At 44.5% G+C, this 15678-nt stretch overlaps 1 protein-coding gene across 1 annotated transcript in view; it reads left to right on the top strand.

Moving 5' to 3' along the window:
• The window catches only part of LOC125455206 (guanylate-binding protein 3-like), a 58932-nt gene that overhangs the window by 23537 nt on the left and 19717 nt on the right, over nucleotides 1-15678 (top strand). Inside the window, exons 4-5 of the mRNA XM_059648832.1 lie at nucleotides 5900-6009; nucleotides 14660-14847. Coding sequence (XP_059504815.1) covers nucleotides 5900-6009; nucleotides 14660-14847 — 298 coding nt within the window. The remainder of the gene's footprint in view (nucleotides 1-5899; nucleotides 6010-14659; nucleotides 14848-15678) is intronic.

Here is a 15678-nt window from a genome sequence, read left to right as displayed (position 1 = left end):
ATAGCAGATACTGTGCATTGCCAAAGCTGTGTACAAATAATTTTTATAGAATTCTAATCCATGACCTATGCTCAGATACCCCATACTTCCTTGTTCTTGGAAAGCATTTATTGCCCTCCCTCCATGACCAGATAATTGTTCCTCAGATAAGGAGACCAGAAAGACATACCATATTCCAGGTGTGGTCTCACCAGATGCCTTGGATAGGTGCAGCAAGGAATCCCAGCTCATGTGTTCAAACTCTCTCTCCCTGAACGTCAGTATACCATCTGCCCTCTTCACTGCCTGCTGTACCTGCGTGCTCACTTTCAGTGATAATAGGAACTGCAGACGCTGGAGAATCTGAGGTAACAAGGCATAGAGCTGGATGAACACAGCAGGCCAAGCAGCATCAGAGGAGCAGGAAGGCTGATGTTTCGGGCCTAGATCTTTCTGACCTCTTTCTGAAGAAGGGTCTAGGCCCGAAATGTCAACCTTCCTGCTCCTCTGATGCTGCTTAGCCTGCTGTGTTTATCCAGCTCTATGCCTTGTTATCTCAGATTCTCCAGCGTCTGCAGCTTATTATGCTTACTTTCAGTGACTGGTGCACAAGAACATCCAGGTCTTTCTACAATTTCTCCTTCCTCAAATTATTGCCATTTGGAAAGTAAGCTGCCTTCGTGTTTTTCGTCCCAAAGTGGATATCCTCACATTGATCCCTATTATAATGCATCTGCCACACATTTGCCACTCACTCAGCTTGTTCAAATCAGTTTGAATGTCCATATTCTGCTCAACCTCCCACCCAGCTTTGTGTAATCTGCAAACTTGGAGGTGTTACATTTAGTTGCCTCATCTAAATCATTAACAGAATTTTTGCAGTGCATCTTGCAGATGGTTCGCAGTGCTGCTACTGAGCATTGGTCGGGGGTAGAGTGGATGGAGTTGTAGAGATGTACAGCGTGGAAACAGATCCTTCGGTCCAACAAGTCCATGCTGACCATATTTGCTAAATTAATCTAGTTCCATTTGCTAGCATTTGGCCCATATCCCTCTAAACTCTTCTTATTCGTATACCCATCCAGATGCCTTTTAAATGATGTGTTTGCGCAAGCCTCCACTACTTCCTCTGGCAATTCAATCCATTGATGCACACCCTGCATGAAAAAGTTGCCCCTCAGGTCCCTGTTAAATATTTACCCTATCACCTTAAGCCTGTACCTATGGTGTTGGACTCTCCTACCCAGGGGAAAAGACCTTGAATCTTCACCCTATCTATGCCTGTCATGATTTTATAAACCTCCCTAACATCACCCCTCAGCGTCAGGCTGTTTGTAGATGTGGTGCCAATCAAGCGGTTGCTTTGTCCTGGATGGCGTCAAGCTTCCTGAGTGTTGTTGGAGCTGCACCCGTCCAGGCAAGTGGGGAGTGTTCCATCACGCTCCTGACTTGTGCCTTGTAGATGGTGAACAGGCTTTGGGGAGTCAGGAGGGGAGTTACTCACCGCAGTATTCCTGGCTTCTGATCTGATCTTGTAGCCACAGGACTTATATGGAGAGTCCAGTTTCATGTCTGATAAATGATAACCCCCAGGATGTTGATAGGGGGCCGGGGCGGAATTCAGTCATGGTAACACCATTGAAATTGTGGGGTGATGGTTATATTTTTTGTTATTCGAGATGGGCTTTGCCTGGAATTTAAATGGTGCGAATGTTACATGCCACTTGTCAGCCCCAGTCTGAATATTGTCCAGATCTCATTGCATTTAGGATTTAAAGACCAAAAGAAGCCAAAAAAGGGGGAGCCATAGTAAAATATAAAAACCGTAGGCCAGTTATTCAAGGGTGAGAAGCAAATAGAGACCCAGTCCGAGGGAAAATCGGGATGGTTACAATGGGATAAAGACAAGCTTCCAGGCTTAGTGCCTTAATGCACAAAGCATTTGGAATATGACAGACAAACTCACAATGCAACTTGCAGGAATTGGAAGTGGCCTCACAGCTGTTATGGAGACATGGTTACAAGGCGATGACACTGAGGTCTGAACATTCGGAAAGACAGGAGGGAAGGATAAAGTAGGGATAGACTTTAGTTCTCTCTTCTCCGCTGTGCTGGAAGTTGGATTCTTGACCCTTTCCATTCTCTCTGTCCTATTACATGCTCTATAAATGTTAATAACCTCTACAGAACCCCCCCGCCCACCCCCTCATAATTTTTCTTAATTTTCCATGCACATGAACCCACTATCCCACAATTTAGTTTAAAGTTGTGGCTGTAGCCCCAGTTATGTGATTCGCCGTGACTGTGGTGTAGCCAAGCTGTAGGGAAGTGTGTAAATCTACAAATAGTGGGAGCATGTCCAAAGAATAGAGCAGTGACTAAGGGTGACTTTAAGCTTTTTGTTCATTAGCAGCAATCAAGTTGGAAATATTGGCTAGAACAATGAATTCACAGGCTGCATTGGGGATAGTTTCTGAGAGCAATGTCATCGTGCCAACCAGGGAGTCGATAATCCTGGATCTGGTAATGTGTAAAGAGATACATTTGATAAAGGACCTCAGACTAAAGATCCCCAAGGATATTATGATCATAATATGATATGATTTAGTAATCAATTTGCGTGAGAAGTCCCACATAACAGTCCTATAGTCATAGAATCATACAGCACAGAAACAGACCCTTCAGTCCAGCAAGTCCACGCCCACTATAATCCCAAATTTAACTAGCCCCACCTGCCTGAGCTTGGCCCATATCCCTCAAGTTTTCCTATTCATGTATTTATCCAAGTGTCGTTTAAATGTTGTAACTGCACCCACACTCTGGAGGTGCATTCTGCACACAAACTACTCTCTGTATAAAAATGTTGTCCATTTCAAGTCTTCTTCCTCTTACCTTAAAATTATGCCCCCAACTCTTGAAATTCCCCATCCAGGGGGAAGAGACTGTGAACTAAGGAAGACGTCCTTGGAATTGAGGATAAATTGTTGACATAGTTGAGTGGCAGATGACAGAATGTGGGGATATTGGGTAGGTACTCAAACTGGCAGATGGTGACGATTGGAGTGCCACAGTGCTCAGTGATGAAACCCCAGCTGTTCACAATATACATTACCAATTTGGATGAAGAAACCGAATGCAATCTCTCCAAATATGCAGATAACACTAAGCTGGGTGGCAGCGTGTGTTGTGAGGAGGATGCTAAGAGGCTGCAGGGTGACTTGGATGGCCTGGCTGAGTGGGCAAAATCTTGGCAAATGTAATATGATGTGGATAAATGTGAGGCTTACCCACTTTGGTTGCAGAGATAGGAAGGCAGATTGTCATCTAACTGGTGGCAGTTTAGGGAAAGGTAAGGTGCAATGAGACCTGGGTGTCATGTGGAATAGTTGTGGAAGGTCGGCATGCAGGTGCAGCTGGCCTTCGTAGCCAGAGAGTTTGAGTATCATAGTAGGAATGCCTTGCTGCAGTTATACAGGGCCTTGGTGAGGTCACACCTTGTGCATTGTGTGCAGTTTTGGTCCTAGTCTGAGGATGGACATTCTTGCTATTGAGGGAATCCAGCAGAGGTTCACCAGACTGATTCCCAAGATGGCAGGATTGACATATAAAGAAAGATCGGGTCAACTGGGCTTGTATTCACTGGAATTTAGAAGAATGAGGAGATCTCACAAAAACATATAAAATCCAGATGGGTCTGAACAGGCTAGATGTAGGAAGAATTTTCCTGACAGAACATAGAACATGGAGCACAGAACTGTACAGAACAGACCCTTTGGTCCACGATGTTGTGCCGAATGTGATGCCAAATGGAACTGACTCCTTCTGTCTGCACCTGGTCCATATCCCTCCATTTCTTGCATATTCATGTGCTTATCTAAAATTCCTTTAAATACCCTTATCGTATCTGCCTCCACCACTTCCCTTGGCAGTGCATTCCAGACTCCTACCACTCTGTGTGTAAAGAAAAAACTTACCCCTCACATCTCCTTTGAACATTCCCCTCTAACCTTCAATGCATGCCCACTAGTATGAAACATTTCAACTCTGGGAAAAAGATTCTGACCTTCAACCTCATCTTATAATTTTACCGACTTCTATCAGGTCTCCCCTCAGCCTCCGCTGCTCCAGAGGAAACAACCCAAGTTTTTCTAGCCTCTCCTTACAGCTTATACCCCCTAATCCAAGGAGCATCCTGGTAAACCTGTTCTGCACCTTCACAAAATTCTCGCATCCTGCCTGTAAAGTGATGACCAGAATCGAATGCAATTCTCTAAGTGCGGCTTAACCAAATTCTTATAAAGCTGCAACATGATATCCTAACTCTTGTAATCAATTCCTGACCAATAAAGGCAAGCATGCCATAGATCTTCTTTGCCACCCTATCTAGTTGCGTTGCTACTTTCAGTGATCTCCGGACTTGAACCCCGAGATCCATCTGTACGTCAATGCTGTTCAGAGTCCTGCCATTAACTGTCTACCTTTCCTTACAAGTTGACCTCCAAAAGTGCAGCATCTCACACTTACCTGGATTAAACTCCATCTGCCATTTCTCTGCCCATATCTGCAACTGCTGTATATCCCACTGTATCCTTTGATAATCTTCAACACTGTCCACAACTCCAATGCTCTTGGTATCATCGGCAAACTTAGTAACCCACCCACCTACATCTTCCAACTCATTTATATGTATATATCACACACAACAGAGGTCCCAGTACAGATCCCTGTGGAACACCACTATTCATGGACCTGCAGTTTGAAAAATACCCTTCTGCAACTGTGGTATGCCCTCTATGGGCAAGCCCATTCTGAATCCACGTTGCCTAATCATTTGGATCCTATGCATCTTAATCTTCTGGATGAGCCTACCAAGCAGGACCTTGTTGAAAGCCTTACTGAAATCCATGTAAACCACATCCACCACCGTACCCTCATCGATCACCTTTGTCACCTCTTCAAAAAAATGCAATTAAGTTGGTAAGACATGACCTGCCCTGCACAAAGCCATGCTGACTATCCTTAATTAGGCCGTGCTTTTTCAAATTTTCATAAATCCTTTCCCTAAGAATTCTCTCCAATAGATTCACAACCACTGATGTGAGACTCGACGGCCTGCAGTTTATTGGATTGTGCCTAGTTCCCTTGTTGAACACAGGAACTACATTATCCACATGCCAGCCCTCAAGGACCTTCCCAGCAGCTAATGAGGAAACAAGAATCTAAGGCTTAGAAGTAGGTTTGTAGCTCAGGTTGTGGGTGTTGTTGTTGGTTGGCTCGCCGAGCTGGTTTGTTGTTCAGACGTTTCATTGCCCTGCCGGATAATATCAGTGCAACCTCCGATGAAGTGCTGTTGTGTTTTTAAACTCTGGTGTCCATTGAGCTGGGTTACCTCCCTTCCAGTTTTCCTTTGTAGTGGAGTGTATTTTTGTTTGGTGATGGCCTTCTTAGCGAAGCATCAGGCCTCTAGGAATTCCTGTGCTTTTCTCTGATTGGCCTGTCCCAGGATCCTGGTGTTGCTCCAATCAAACTGGGCCCGAAATTGTGACTCTGTTATTTCCTTCACAGGTGCTGCCAGACATGCTGAGCTTTTCCAGCACATGGTTAAGGGTCGCCACGCTTATGTTAAAATTGAATTCTCAGTCAGGGGTTTTGGAACTCACCACTGCTTCTTCAAAATAAAACCACCCTCTTGCAGAGGCAAAGTGTGGAGAATGAAAGAATTCAGTCTGTCTCTCTCCCCCACTTTATAAAACACAAACTCCAATTTATTTGTCAGTTTTAATCAGCTTATTGGTAACTCACCTCTGTCACTGTTTTATTGTTATTTGAGAATTTTACATGAAACATTTGAATTGCAATGCATGAAATGTGACATGAAAGTTTACATCAATCATTGGTTTTCTCTGTCTCTGTGTTGCAGGGAAATGTAAACAATGATAACAAGATTTTCGCACTTGCAGTTCTGCTGAGCAGCATGTTCGTGTATAACAGCAAAGGAACAATCGACCAACAGGCTCTACAGGACATCAAGTATCCTTAACATGGTGTTCACTCAAAATGACTGACAGTATAAACCTCCAGCAGTTATTGATGTTCCTTCCTGTTGTATTGTTGTAAACTCAATCTCATAACAAGAAACACTTTCAGCAATGGGAGGCAGTTCCAGGATTTTGACCCATTGACAGTGAAGTAATGGTGATATACTTCCAAGTCAGGACGGTGAGTGGCTTGCAGGGAATTTACACACACTGGTATTCCCATTTATCTGATGCCCTTGTTCTTCTCAATGGTAGTACTTGTGAGTTTGAAAAGTGCTAACTAAGGATTCTTTGGTGAGATTCTGCAGTGCATCTTGTAGATAGAACATCGCTGAGGGAATGAAATCTACCATTCATATGTGGTCTGGCCTACATGTCTTTCCAGACTGTATCAGAGATAATGGGAGCTGCAGATGCTGGAGAATCTGAGATAACAAAGTGTGGAGCTGGATGAACGCAGCAGACAAGCAGTATCTTAGGAGCACAAAAGCTGACATTTTGTGCCAAGACCCTTCATCCTTTTTCTAGGCACGAAATGTCAGCGTTTGTGCTCCTAAGATGCTGATTGGCCTGCTGCGTTCATCCAGCTCCACACTTTGTTATCTCTCTCTTTCCAGATTGCCAGTAACATGGCCATCTTTGATCCCTCGTCTGAAATGACCCAGCATGCCTTTCAATTGCATTGCATGGAGTAGGGTGGTTAGGGTTATGGCCCAGTGGTATTACCGCTGGATTGTTAATTCAGAGACCCAGGCAATGTCCCAGGGACGTGGATTGGTGCAGACAGTGGAAATTAATTTCAATTTTGAAAAATCTGGAATTAAGAATCTGCTGATGACTATGAATCAATTGTTGGAAAAACCCGTTTGGTTCACGAATGCCCTTTAGAGATTGAAACTGCCACCCTCACCCCCTCTGGCCTACTGGTGATTTTAGGCCCACAAAAATGTGGTTGACTCTGGACAGTCAGGGCAATGAATGTTGGCCGAGCCATCAACCTTCTTATCTCATGAATAAATAAAAAAAAATTCAAAGGCCACACAGTATGTAAAAAGTAATGACACTTGACAGACAACCTAGCTTTGAACAAAATAAACACAATCCTGTCAACCCTGCAAAGTCCTCCTTACAATTGCAGGAGCATGAGAACAGCAGTAGGCCATTCAGTTTCATTGAGCCTATTCCACTGTTCATTATGATAATGGTTGATCTGTGGCCTAATTCTGTATCTCTGCCTTTGGCCTATATCTCTTAATAGGTTTGCTTAATTAAAATCTATCGATCTCCAATTTAAAACTAACAATTGATCCATCATTCTCTGCCATTTGAGGAATGGAGTTCCAAACCCCACCCACTCTTTCTGTGTAGAAGTTCTTTCTAACATCTCTTCTGAATGGTCTAGCCCTAGTTATTAGACTATGCCCCCTGATTCTGGAATCCCAAACCAGTGGAAATATCTTTACTTCCTTAGTCTGCAACCAACAGTGAAGAAGGGAAATGGTATGTTGTCCTTCATAGCGAGAGTACTCAATTACAGAAGCAGGGATGTCTTGCTGTATTTGTACGGGAAGTTGATGAGAACGCACCTGGAAAATTGTGTGCAGTTTTTGTTTGCATTTCTGGGGAAAGATGTTCTAGCTATGGATCAAAGGGAATGGGGAGAAAAGGGAACAGAGTATTGAGCTGGATGATCAACTCTGATCATATTGAATGATCACAGAGTAGAGTGTCAGCCTGATTAGTCTTTGCTCATTAAATAATTCCTCCAAAATAGGCAACATCCTTGTGAACCTTCTCTGAACTGCCTCCAATGAAATTCTGTTCCCTTGAAGAAGAGGAGCCAAAGCTACTGACAGTACACTAGATGTAGTCTCCCTGGCACCTTGTACAGTTGCAGTAAGACTTCCCTACTCTTTTACTCCAACCCCCTTGAAATGACGGCCAATGTTCCATGAGCCTTCCTGATTACCTGCCGCCCGTGTGTGCTAGCTTTCTGTGTTTCATGCTCAAGTGTTCCCCATGTTCCTTTGTATTACATCTTTCTGTAGTTGCTCTCCATTTAAATGATATTTTGCTCTTTTGTTCTCCCTGCCAAAATGAATAACTGCATTTTCCCACATTATACTCTGCCAACTTTTTAGACACTGACTTAAACTGTCAATGTCTCTCCATAAACTGCTGTATCCCTCTCACAATCTGCTTATCCACTTATTTTCGTGTCATTGGCAAATTTTGCTACAGTACATTCATGTCCTTCCTCCAAGCCATTGATATGAGAGTAAATACTGTAATGAGGATGGATTTAAACTTGTACAGCAGGGATGACTAGTTTTGCATGTACAAGTGAGGATGAAAGAGTGAAGATGGATCCCAGGGATAAAGAAGTGAGGAAAGGCTTGAGTGTTGATAGTGAACAAAGGAATTATTGCCTCTCAATGGGTGAGAGATAACAGCGGGGCTAAGTTGTATGTCTGTAAATGCATGGTGTATAATGAATAAAACTGGGGAACTGGAAGTAGAAATCACTCTTGGGGAATATGACTCAGCAGCATTGACACAATCCTGGCTCCTGATGGAGCAGAATTAGATATTTAGGTAGAGTGGAGGGCATGGAATGGAAGAAATCTCTGCAATGTGTGCAGGAGAACTTTCTAGAACTATACATTTCCAGTCCTACCAGGGAGGGAGCTGGGTTGGATCTGGTCACATGACATGAGGCAGACCAAGTGGAGAGCATCAGAGTGGGGAGCATTTGGGAAGCAGCAATCATAATGTAATAAGGTTCAATATCAAGTTGGATAAGGAATAAAAATTAGTTGAAGATTAAGATCCCAGACTGGGAAAGGGAAGATTTTAGGGGTTTCAAAGTTGAACTGGAGTATGTTGATTGGAAACAATTTTAATGGATAGTCCTAGAGACAAAACAAGGAAGACTTTCAAAAGAGAGATGATCGGGTGCATACTTGGTACGTACACATGAGAAATATGGATACCTAAAGCTAATCTACCCTGGATGACCAAGGATGTTGATGAGAAGATAAGGAAGAAAATAAAGGCATAAGATGCTAACTGGAATAATATCAGTGACAGAATTCGGAAGAGGATCTCAAATGTCGAAGAGAGGCTAACGCTGGAGCAAGAACTGCTACGAGAAAGATGGCAGGCTGTGCTCAGTAAGATAGTTAAATTTTATTCAAACGAATTACTGGTGAATGATCAGTGAAGGATTGTGTTATAAACCAGACAAGATCCTTTCAATATATTTTAAGAAGATAGCAATGTCCCTAGCGTTTTCTTAAAAGTATCTGCGCCCATTAAAAAGGCAAATTCTTACACAGGCTCTCACATGCAGTTGTCTAAACCAAGAGGAAGAATCATCAACAAAAATTTCAGAGAGTAACAGCTAGGAGACATTCACTGAAACTTCCAACTTGTTTGAGATCCCAACATATTCTCCTTAAAGCTAAAGCGAAAAACTGAAAAAAAATCTAAAAAGCTGTGAGAGGTGGCCACACCCAGTTTGTTTCCATTGTTTTAAATTTTTAAAAAAAGCAAGGCCACACAAACTGTTTACTCTCGTGGTTTTTATCACTTCTACCTTACAACCTCTCTTCCAAAAACAAATAGGGATGAAATAAACTCTTAAAGCCCTGGCAGTGTCACAGTTGAGAGAAACTCCTGAGCAACGAGCAAGGTAAGCTATTCACTGAAGCAAGGGGTATGGCTGAAGTACAAAATGACTACTTTCCTCTATCTTAACCAAATTAAAACCAATATGTCTGTTGAGAAACTCAGCAGGAGAGTGATAGATAGAGAAGACAAACTAAAGACACCAACAGCATTTCAGGCACAGAGGTTGGGGAATTTGACTCGATGGGACACATCGTAGATTGCTGAGAGAGGTAAAGGAGAAAATTGTGGAGCTATTGACAGAAATTTTCCACGCCTCATCGAACACAGGATTAGTCCCGATGTCCAGAGGGTCACAAATGTGACATTGTTGATTAAGAAAGAGGCAAAAGAAATGACAGACCTGTCAGCCTCACATCCTGTGTGGGAAAACTGATGGAGGCCATAATATAGGAAAGGTCGGGATGTTGGATGCCTTCAAGGCAGAGATCGACAAATTCTTGATCTCACAAGGAATTAAGGGCTATGGGGAGAGTGCAGGGAAGTGGAGTTGAAATGCCCATCAGCCACGATTTAACCGGCAGAGTGGCCTTGGTGGGCCACATGGCCTTACTTCCACTCCTATGTATTATGGTCTTACGGTCAATGTGCCCTTAGAGAAAACAATGTAATATTAGACAGCCAGCGTGGCTTTATCAAGGGCAGGTCATGTCTGACAGAATTATTTTTGTCTTTGATGAGTTGACACAGGCAGCGGATGGGGGTAGTGCGGTCAATGTCTGATGGTAGTTTTGGAAAGCACTTGTCACAGTGCCACTTGGCGGTTGGCTGAGCAGATTAGCAATGTTTGGGATGGATTTGTCCTTGGCAGCATAGATTAGAAGTTGACAAAAAGATAGGAAACAGAGGTTGGCTATGGATGGGCATTTTTTTATATAGAGAACTCTGAGATGGGTGTTGAGAGCAAAATCTCTAAATTTGCAGATGATGCTAAGCTAGGGAGAATAGTGAATTGTGAGCATGATGCTGAGGGAATTCATAGGGGCTTTGACAAGTTACAAATGGGCAGGCACCTGGCAGATGAATTTCGATGCAGAAAAATGTGAGGGAATGCATTTTTTGTAGAAGAAACACAGAGAGACAGGCTCAATGGCACAACTTTGAGGGGAATACCGGAGCAAAAGCACCTAGCGGTTCATGTGAACAATTCTCTGAAAATGGTCAGGCAAGTTGAAACAGTCATTAAGAAGGCTTATAGGATCCTTGTGAAAATAAATAGAGGCAGAGAATACATAAGCAAGAGTTACTTCACCTGTACAAATCATTGACAGACCACATTTGGAGTTTTGTGTTCATGTCTGGATTACAAAAATGATCCCAGGAATAATGGATTTTAAGTACTAGAAAAGATTAGAATGAGTGGGCTTATTCTCCTAGCATTTATTATCACTAACTGTCCTTGAGAAGGTGGTGGTGAGCTGCCTTCTTGAACCACTGCAGTCTATGTGCATTGGGTTGACCCACTATGCCTTTGGAGAGGGAATTCCAAGATTTTGTTCCAGCAACACTGAAGGACAATTTTTTAATTTATTAATGGGATGAGGGCATGGCTGGCTAGGCAGCATTTATTGCCCATCCCCAATTGGCCAAAAGGCAGTTCAGAGTGAACCACATTACGGTGGGTCTAGAGTAACATGAGGGCCAGACCTGGTAAGGATGGTAGTTTCCTTCTCTAAAGGGCATGAGTGAGCCAGATGGGTGTTTCCAGCAATCAACAATGGATACATGGTCATCATTAGATTCTTGATTTCAGGTATTTATTCAATTCAAATTCCACCATTTGCTTTAGTTTTGCATTTGAACCTGGGTCCCCAGAATGTTATCGGGGTCTCTGCATTAACAGTCCAGTGATAATACCACTAGGCCGTCACCTCCCCAAGTCAGGATGGTTGGTGGGTTTAGAATGAATAGAATGCCTACCGTGTAGAAACAGGCCATTCAGCCCAACATGTCCACACTAACCCTTAAAAGAGAATCCGACCCAGACCCATTCCCCTATTCTTTCCTAAAACAATGCATTTCCCATAACTAACAGACCTAACCTCCATATCCCTGAACACAATGAACAATATAGCTGGTCAGTTCACATAACATGCAGGGATAGTAGGAACTGCAGATTGTGGAGAATCTGAGATAACATGCATATCTTTTTTGGAGGTGAACTTTCAGGTGGTGGTCTTTCCACCTATCTGCTGCATATCCTTCATCAGAGAGGGGGATGGGGAGAGGGAACTGGAATAAATAGGGAGGGAGGGGGAGGCGGACCGAAGATGGAGAGAAAAGAAGATAGGTGGAGAGGAGAGTATAGGTGGGGAGGTAGGGAGGTAGGGAGGTAGGTCAGTCCAGGGAAGATGGGGTTTGGGGCCTGTGTAGGTGCGGAAGAGGGACTGTTCCACGTAACCTACAAAGAGGCAGGCATAGCTGGGGCCCATGCGGGTACCCATGGCCACCCCCTTTGTCTGTAGGAAGTGGGAGGATTCAAAAGAGAACTTGTTGAGGGTGAGGACGAGTTCGGCTAGGCGGATGAGGGTGTCAGTGGAGGGGGATTGGTCGGGCCTGCGAGACAGGAAGAAGCGGAGGGCCTTGAGGCCATCTGCATGAGGAATACAGGTGTATAGGGACTGGACGTCCATGGTGAAAATGAGGTGTTGGGGGCCAGGGAATTGGACGTCCTGGAGGAGGTGGAGGGCGTGGGTGTTGTCACGGACATAGGTGGGGAGTTCCTGGACCAAAGGGGCGACTCCCTTGTCCGCTCCACACTCCCCTCCAACCCCACCACACCTGGCACCTTCCCCTGCAACCGCACAAAGTGCTACACTTGCCCCCACACCTCCTCCCTCACTCCCATCCCAGGCCCCAAGATGACATTCCACATTAAGCAGAGGTTCACCTGCACATCTGCCAATCTTGTATACTGTATCCATTGTACCCGGTGTGGCTGCCTCTACATTGGGGAAACCAAGCGGAGGCTTGGGGACCGCTTTGCAGAACACTTCCGCTCAGTTCGCGACAAACAACTGCACCTCCCAGTCGCGAACCATTTCAACTCCCCCTCCCATTCCTCAGACGACATGTCCATCATGGGCCTCCTGCAGTGCCACAATGATGCCACTGGAAGGTTGCAGGAACAGCAACTCATATTCCGCTTGGGAACCCTGCAGCCCAATGGTATCAATGTGGACTTCACCAGCTTCAAAATCTCCCCTTCCCCCACTGCATCCCAAAACCAGCCCAGCTCGTCCCCTCCTCCCACTGGATCCCAAAACCAGTCCAGCCTGTCTCTGCCTCCCTAACCTGTTCTTCCTCTCACCCATCCCTTCCTCCCACCTCAAGCCGCACCTCCATTTCCTACCTACTAACCTCATCCCGCCTCCTTGACCTGTCCGTCTTCCCTGGACTGACCTATCCCCTCCCTACCTCCCCACCTATACACTCCTCTCCACCTATCTTCTTTACTCTCCATCTTCGGTCCGCCTCCCCCTCTCTCCCTATTTATTCCAGTTCCCTCTCCCCATCCCCCTCTCTGATGAAGGGTCTAGGCCCGAAACGTCAGCTTTTGTGCTCCTGAGACGCTGCTTGGCCTGCTTTATTCATCCAGCCTCACATTTTATTATCTTGGAATAAAAGTGGGCCTGGGCGAGTCTGAATGAGCTGATGAAGCTGCTCGGTACTGAGGTGGACTGGGCAGAAAGCCTACCTTGAGTCTTAAGCACTGTGCCAAACATAAAGTTAAAAGCATCAAACATCAAATGTTCCTCAGTCCTCACCCGCTTCTTCAGTTATCCTCACACCGATATGTTTCTTACGTCCAATTCATGTCAACCCATGCCAGGCAAACCTCTCAACCCATCCCTTATACCTCTGTGCCACCTATTCCTCCATATATAGCCCCTCAAACCCCATTGACCAGTCTATGCCTCCCTACCCATGCCCCATTATCCCTCATACTTCCTGAGTAACCCTATACTCCTCCTCCCATTTCTATGTAGGTTTATATCCAGAACGCTACCTTTAGTGTCTCGACACTTTGTCTTTTGCTCCTCGTAGCCCTACACCAACTTTGCACCTACCTCCCACCCTTTCTCCCATTACATACCCTGATAACTGAACAAACATCAACAATAATACATACACGCAGGAGAAAATCATGAAGTTTGATTTTTTTGTAACATCTTATATTTCAGACCATATTGTGTTAAGTAGATCGGAATCACAAAATTGCATTTTGACAGGCCTTGGAGATTTGACAAGCTTGCACACAATTTCTCCACAGATAACAACCCCAAATGAAACCTCAGTCCCACCCACAAGCCTGTGAGGTTTCTCAGGAGAATACCCACAGGAATAACTTGTCTTTCCAAAGGAATACCATGGTTCCCAAAAGGAAATGCACATAGAACTAACCTGTGCTGAGCCACTCTGCGGTGTACGGTCCGGGTTCCACACAGCAGGAATCTCCAAATGGGATTTCAGTGGAGAGAGCTGACCAATTAATTAGCCAAGATAATAAAATGTGAGGCTGGATGAACACAGCAGGCCAAGCAGCATCTCAGGAGCACAAAAGCTGACATCTCTGATGAAGGGTCTAGGCCCGAAACGTCAGCTTTTGTGCTCCTGAGATGCTGCTTGGCCTGCTGTGTTCATCCAGCCTCACATTTTATTATCTTGGAATTCTCCAGCATCTGCAGTTCCCATTATCTCCAATTCATTAGCCAGCTGCCTCTGGGAAATGTAAGTGAGTGAAATCTGCATCGACTCCATTCTCACCTCATGGAAATGGGAAATGCCGGGGCCAGGGATGGGGCATGTGATTTTGGGCCATTTCTGCTGCTTTCCCAGCATTGTAAAGGCTTTCTGATGTAGTGGGAACCTGAACCTTATCAAAATGTCACAGATGTTTCGAAACCCAGTGTTTGCCTGTTTCTATGTTATTCTCCTTAACAATGGGACAGTTATGTGACAGAACTGACCAAAATCATCCGATCTAAATCTGGAGAGAAAGATGACCATGGAGAAGAATTCATGCAATACTTTCCTGGCTTTGTGTGGGTCGTACGGGATTTTTGTCTGGAGCTGAAAATTAACAAGAAAGAAGTAACAGCAGATGAATATTTGGAAAATGCCCTTAAACTGAAAGAAGGTAAGGAAATGAAATCATATAAGGGAAGCAGTGAATCCGTAGATCTCCTTAATCAAGTGCTGTGCAAATTAAACAAGTTCTATTATTCTTCATTCTGTGGGTCCCATGAACCTTTTGGGTGACAGTGAGATTGAGCGAAGCTGGAAAACCCAGAAGCATGCAGCAATAAAATGACAACACAACATCAGTAATGTTTGAAGCAATACGTGATCTGCTACCCCATCAATGGCAGGTTCTGGCTCGAACCCTCATTTCTCCAGGGGTTCTCTCATCTAGCTGTTAGCCAAAACACAACTTGAGAATTAAAATCAAACAACGGACAGTGGATGCTGCAGATCTGAAACAAACACAGTAATTGCTGGAGAAACTCAGCAGGCCTGGCAGCATCTGTGGGAAGAAAACAGTATTAACGTTTTGAGTTTGGTGACTCTTCATCAGAACTGTAAGCAGCAAGGAAACCTGGTGTTTATGCTGAAGACAATGTTGGGGGTGTGGGAGGGTGGTGAGAGGTGAGTGGATCGGTGGAGATGAAGCCCAGAGTGTGTGTGAGAGAGAGAGATAGGTAAAGAAGGAGATCCTGGACAGCAGGCCAGGTCAGAAGAAATGCTGAATAAGTGATAATGAAAGCTCAGAGTTGGAGAAAATGAGTGAGCAGTACTGAATGCCCCCATATAATGTGATCATTGATCTCGGATTCTGTGAGATTGGATGACTTTGCTAAAATCATTCCATGTTATAACAGGCCGGGATGTTGGGAGTGGCTAAAAAACATGGAAGGATGAAATCAGGCTCTAAAGTTATTGAACTCAGTGTTGAGTCTTAGAGGTTACA

The sequence above is a fragment of the Stegostoma tigrinum genome, chromosome 9 (assembly GCF_030684315.1).
Source record: "Stegostoma tigrinum isolate sSteTig4 chromosome 9, sSteTig4.hap1, whole genome shotgun sequence".
NCBI lineage: Eukaryota > Metazoa > Chordata > Chondrichthyes > Orectolobiformes > Stegostomatidae > Stegostoma > Stegostoma tigrinum.
Note: the sequence above shows the minus strand (reverse complement) of the source record. Positions and strands in the feature narration are given on the sequence as shown.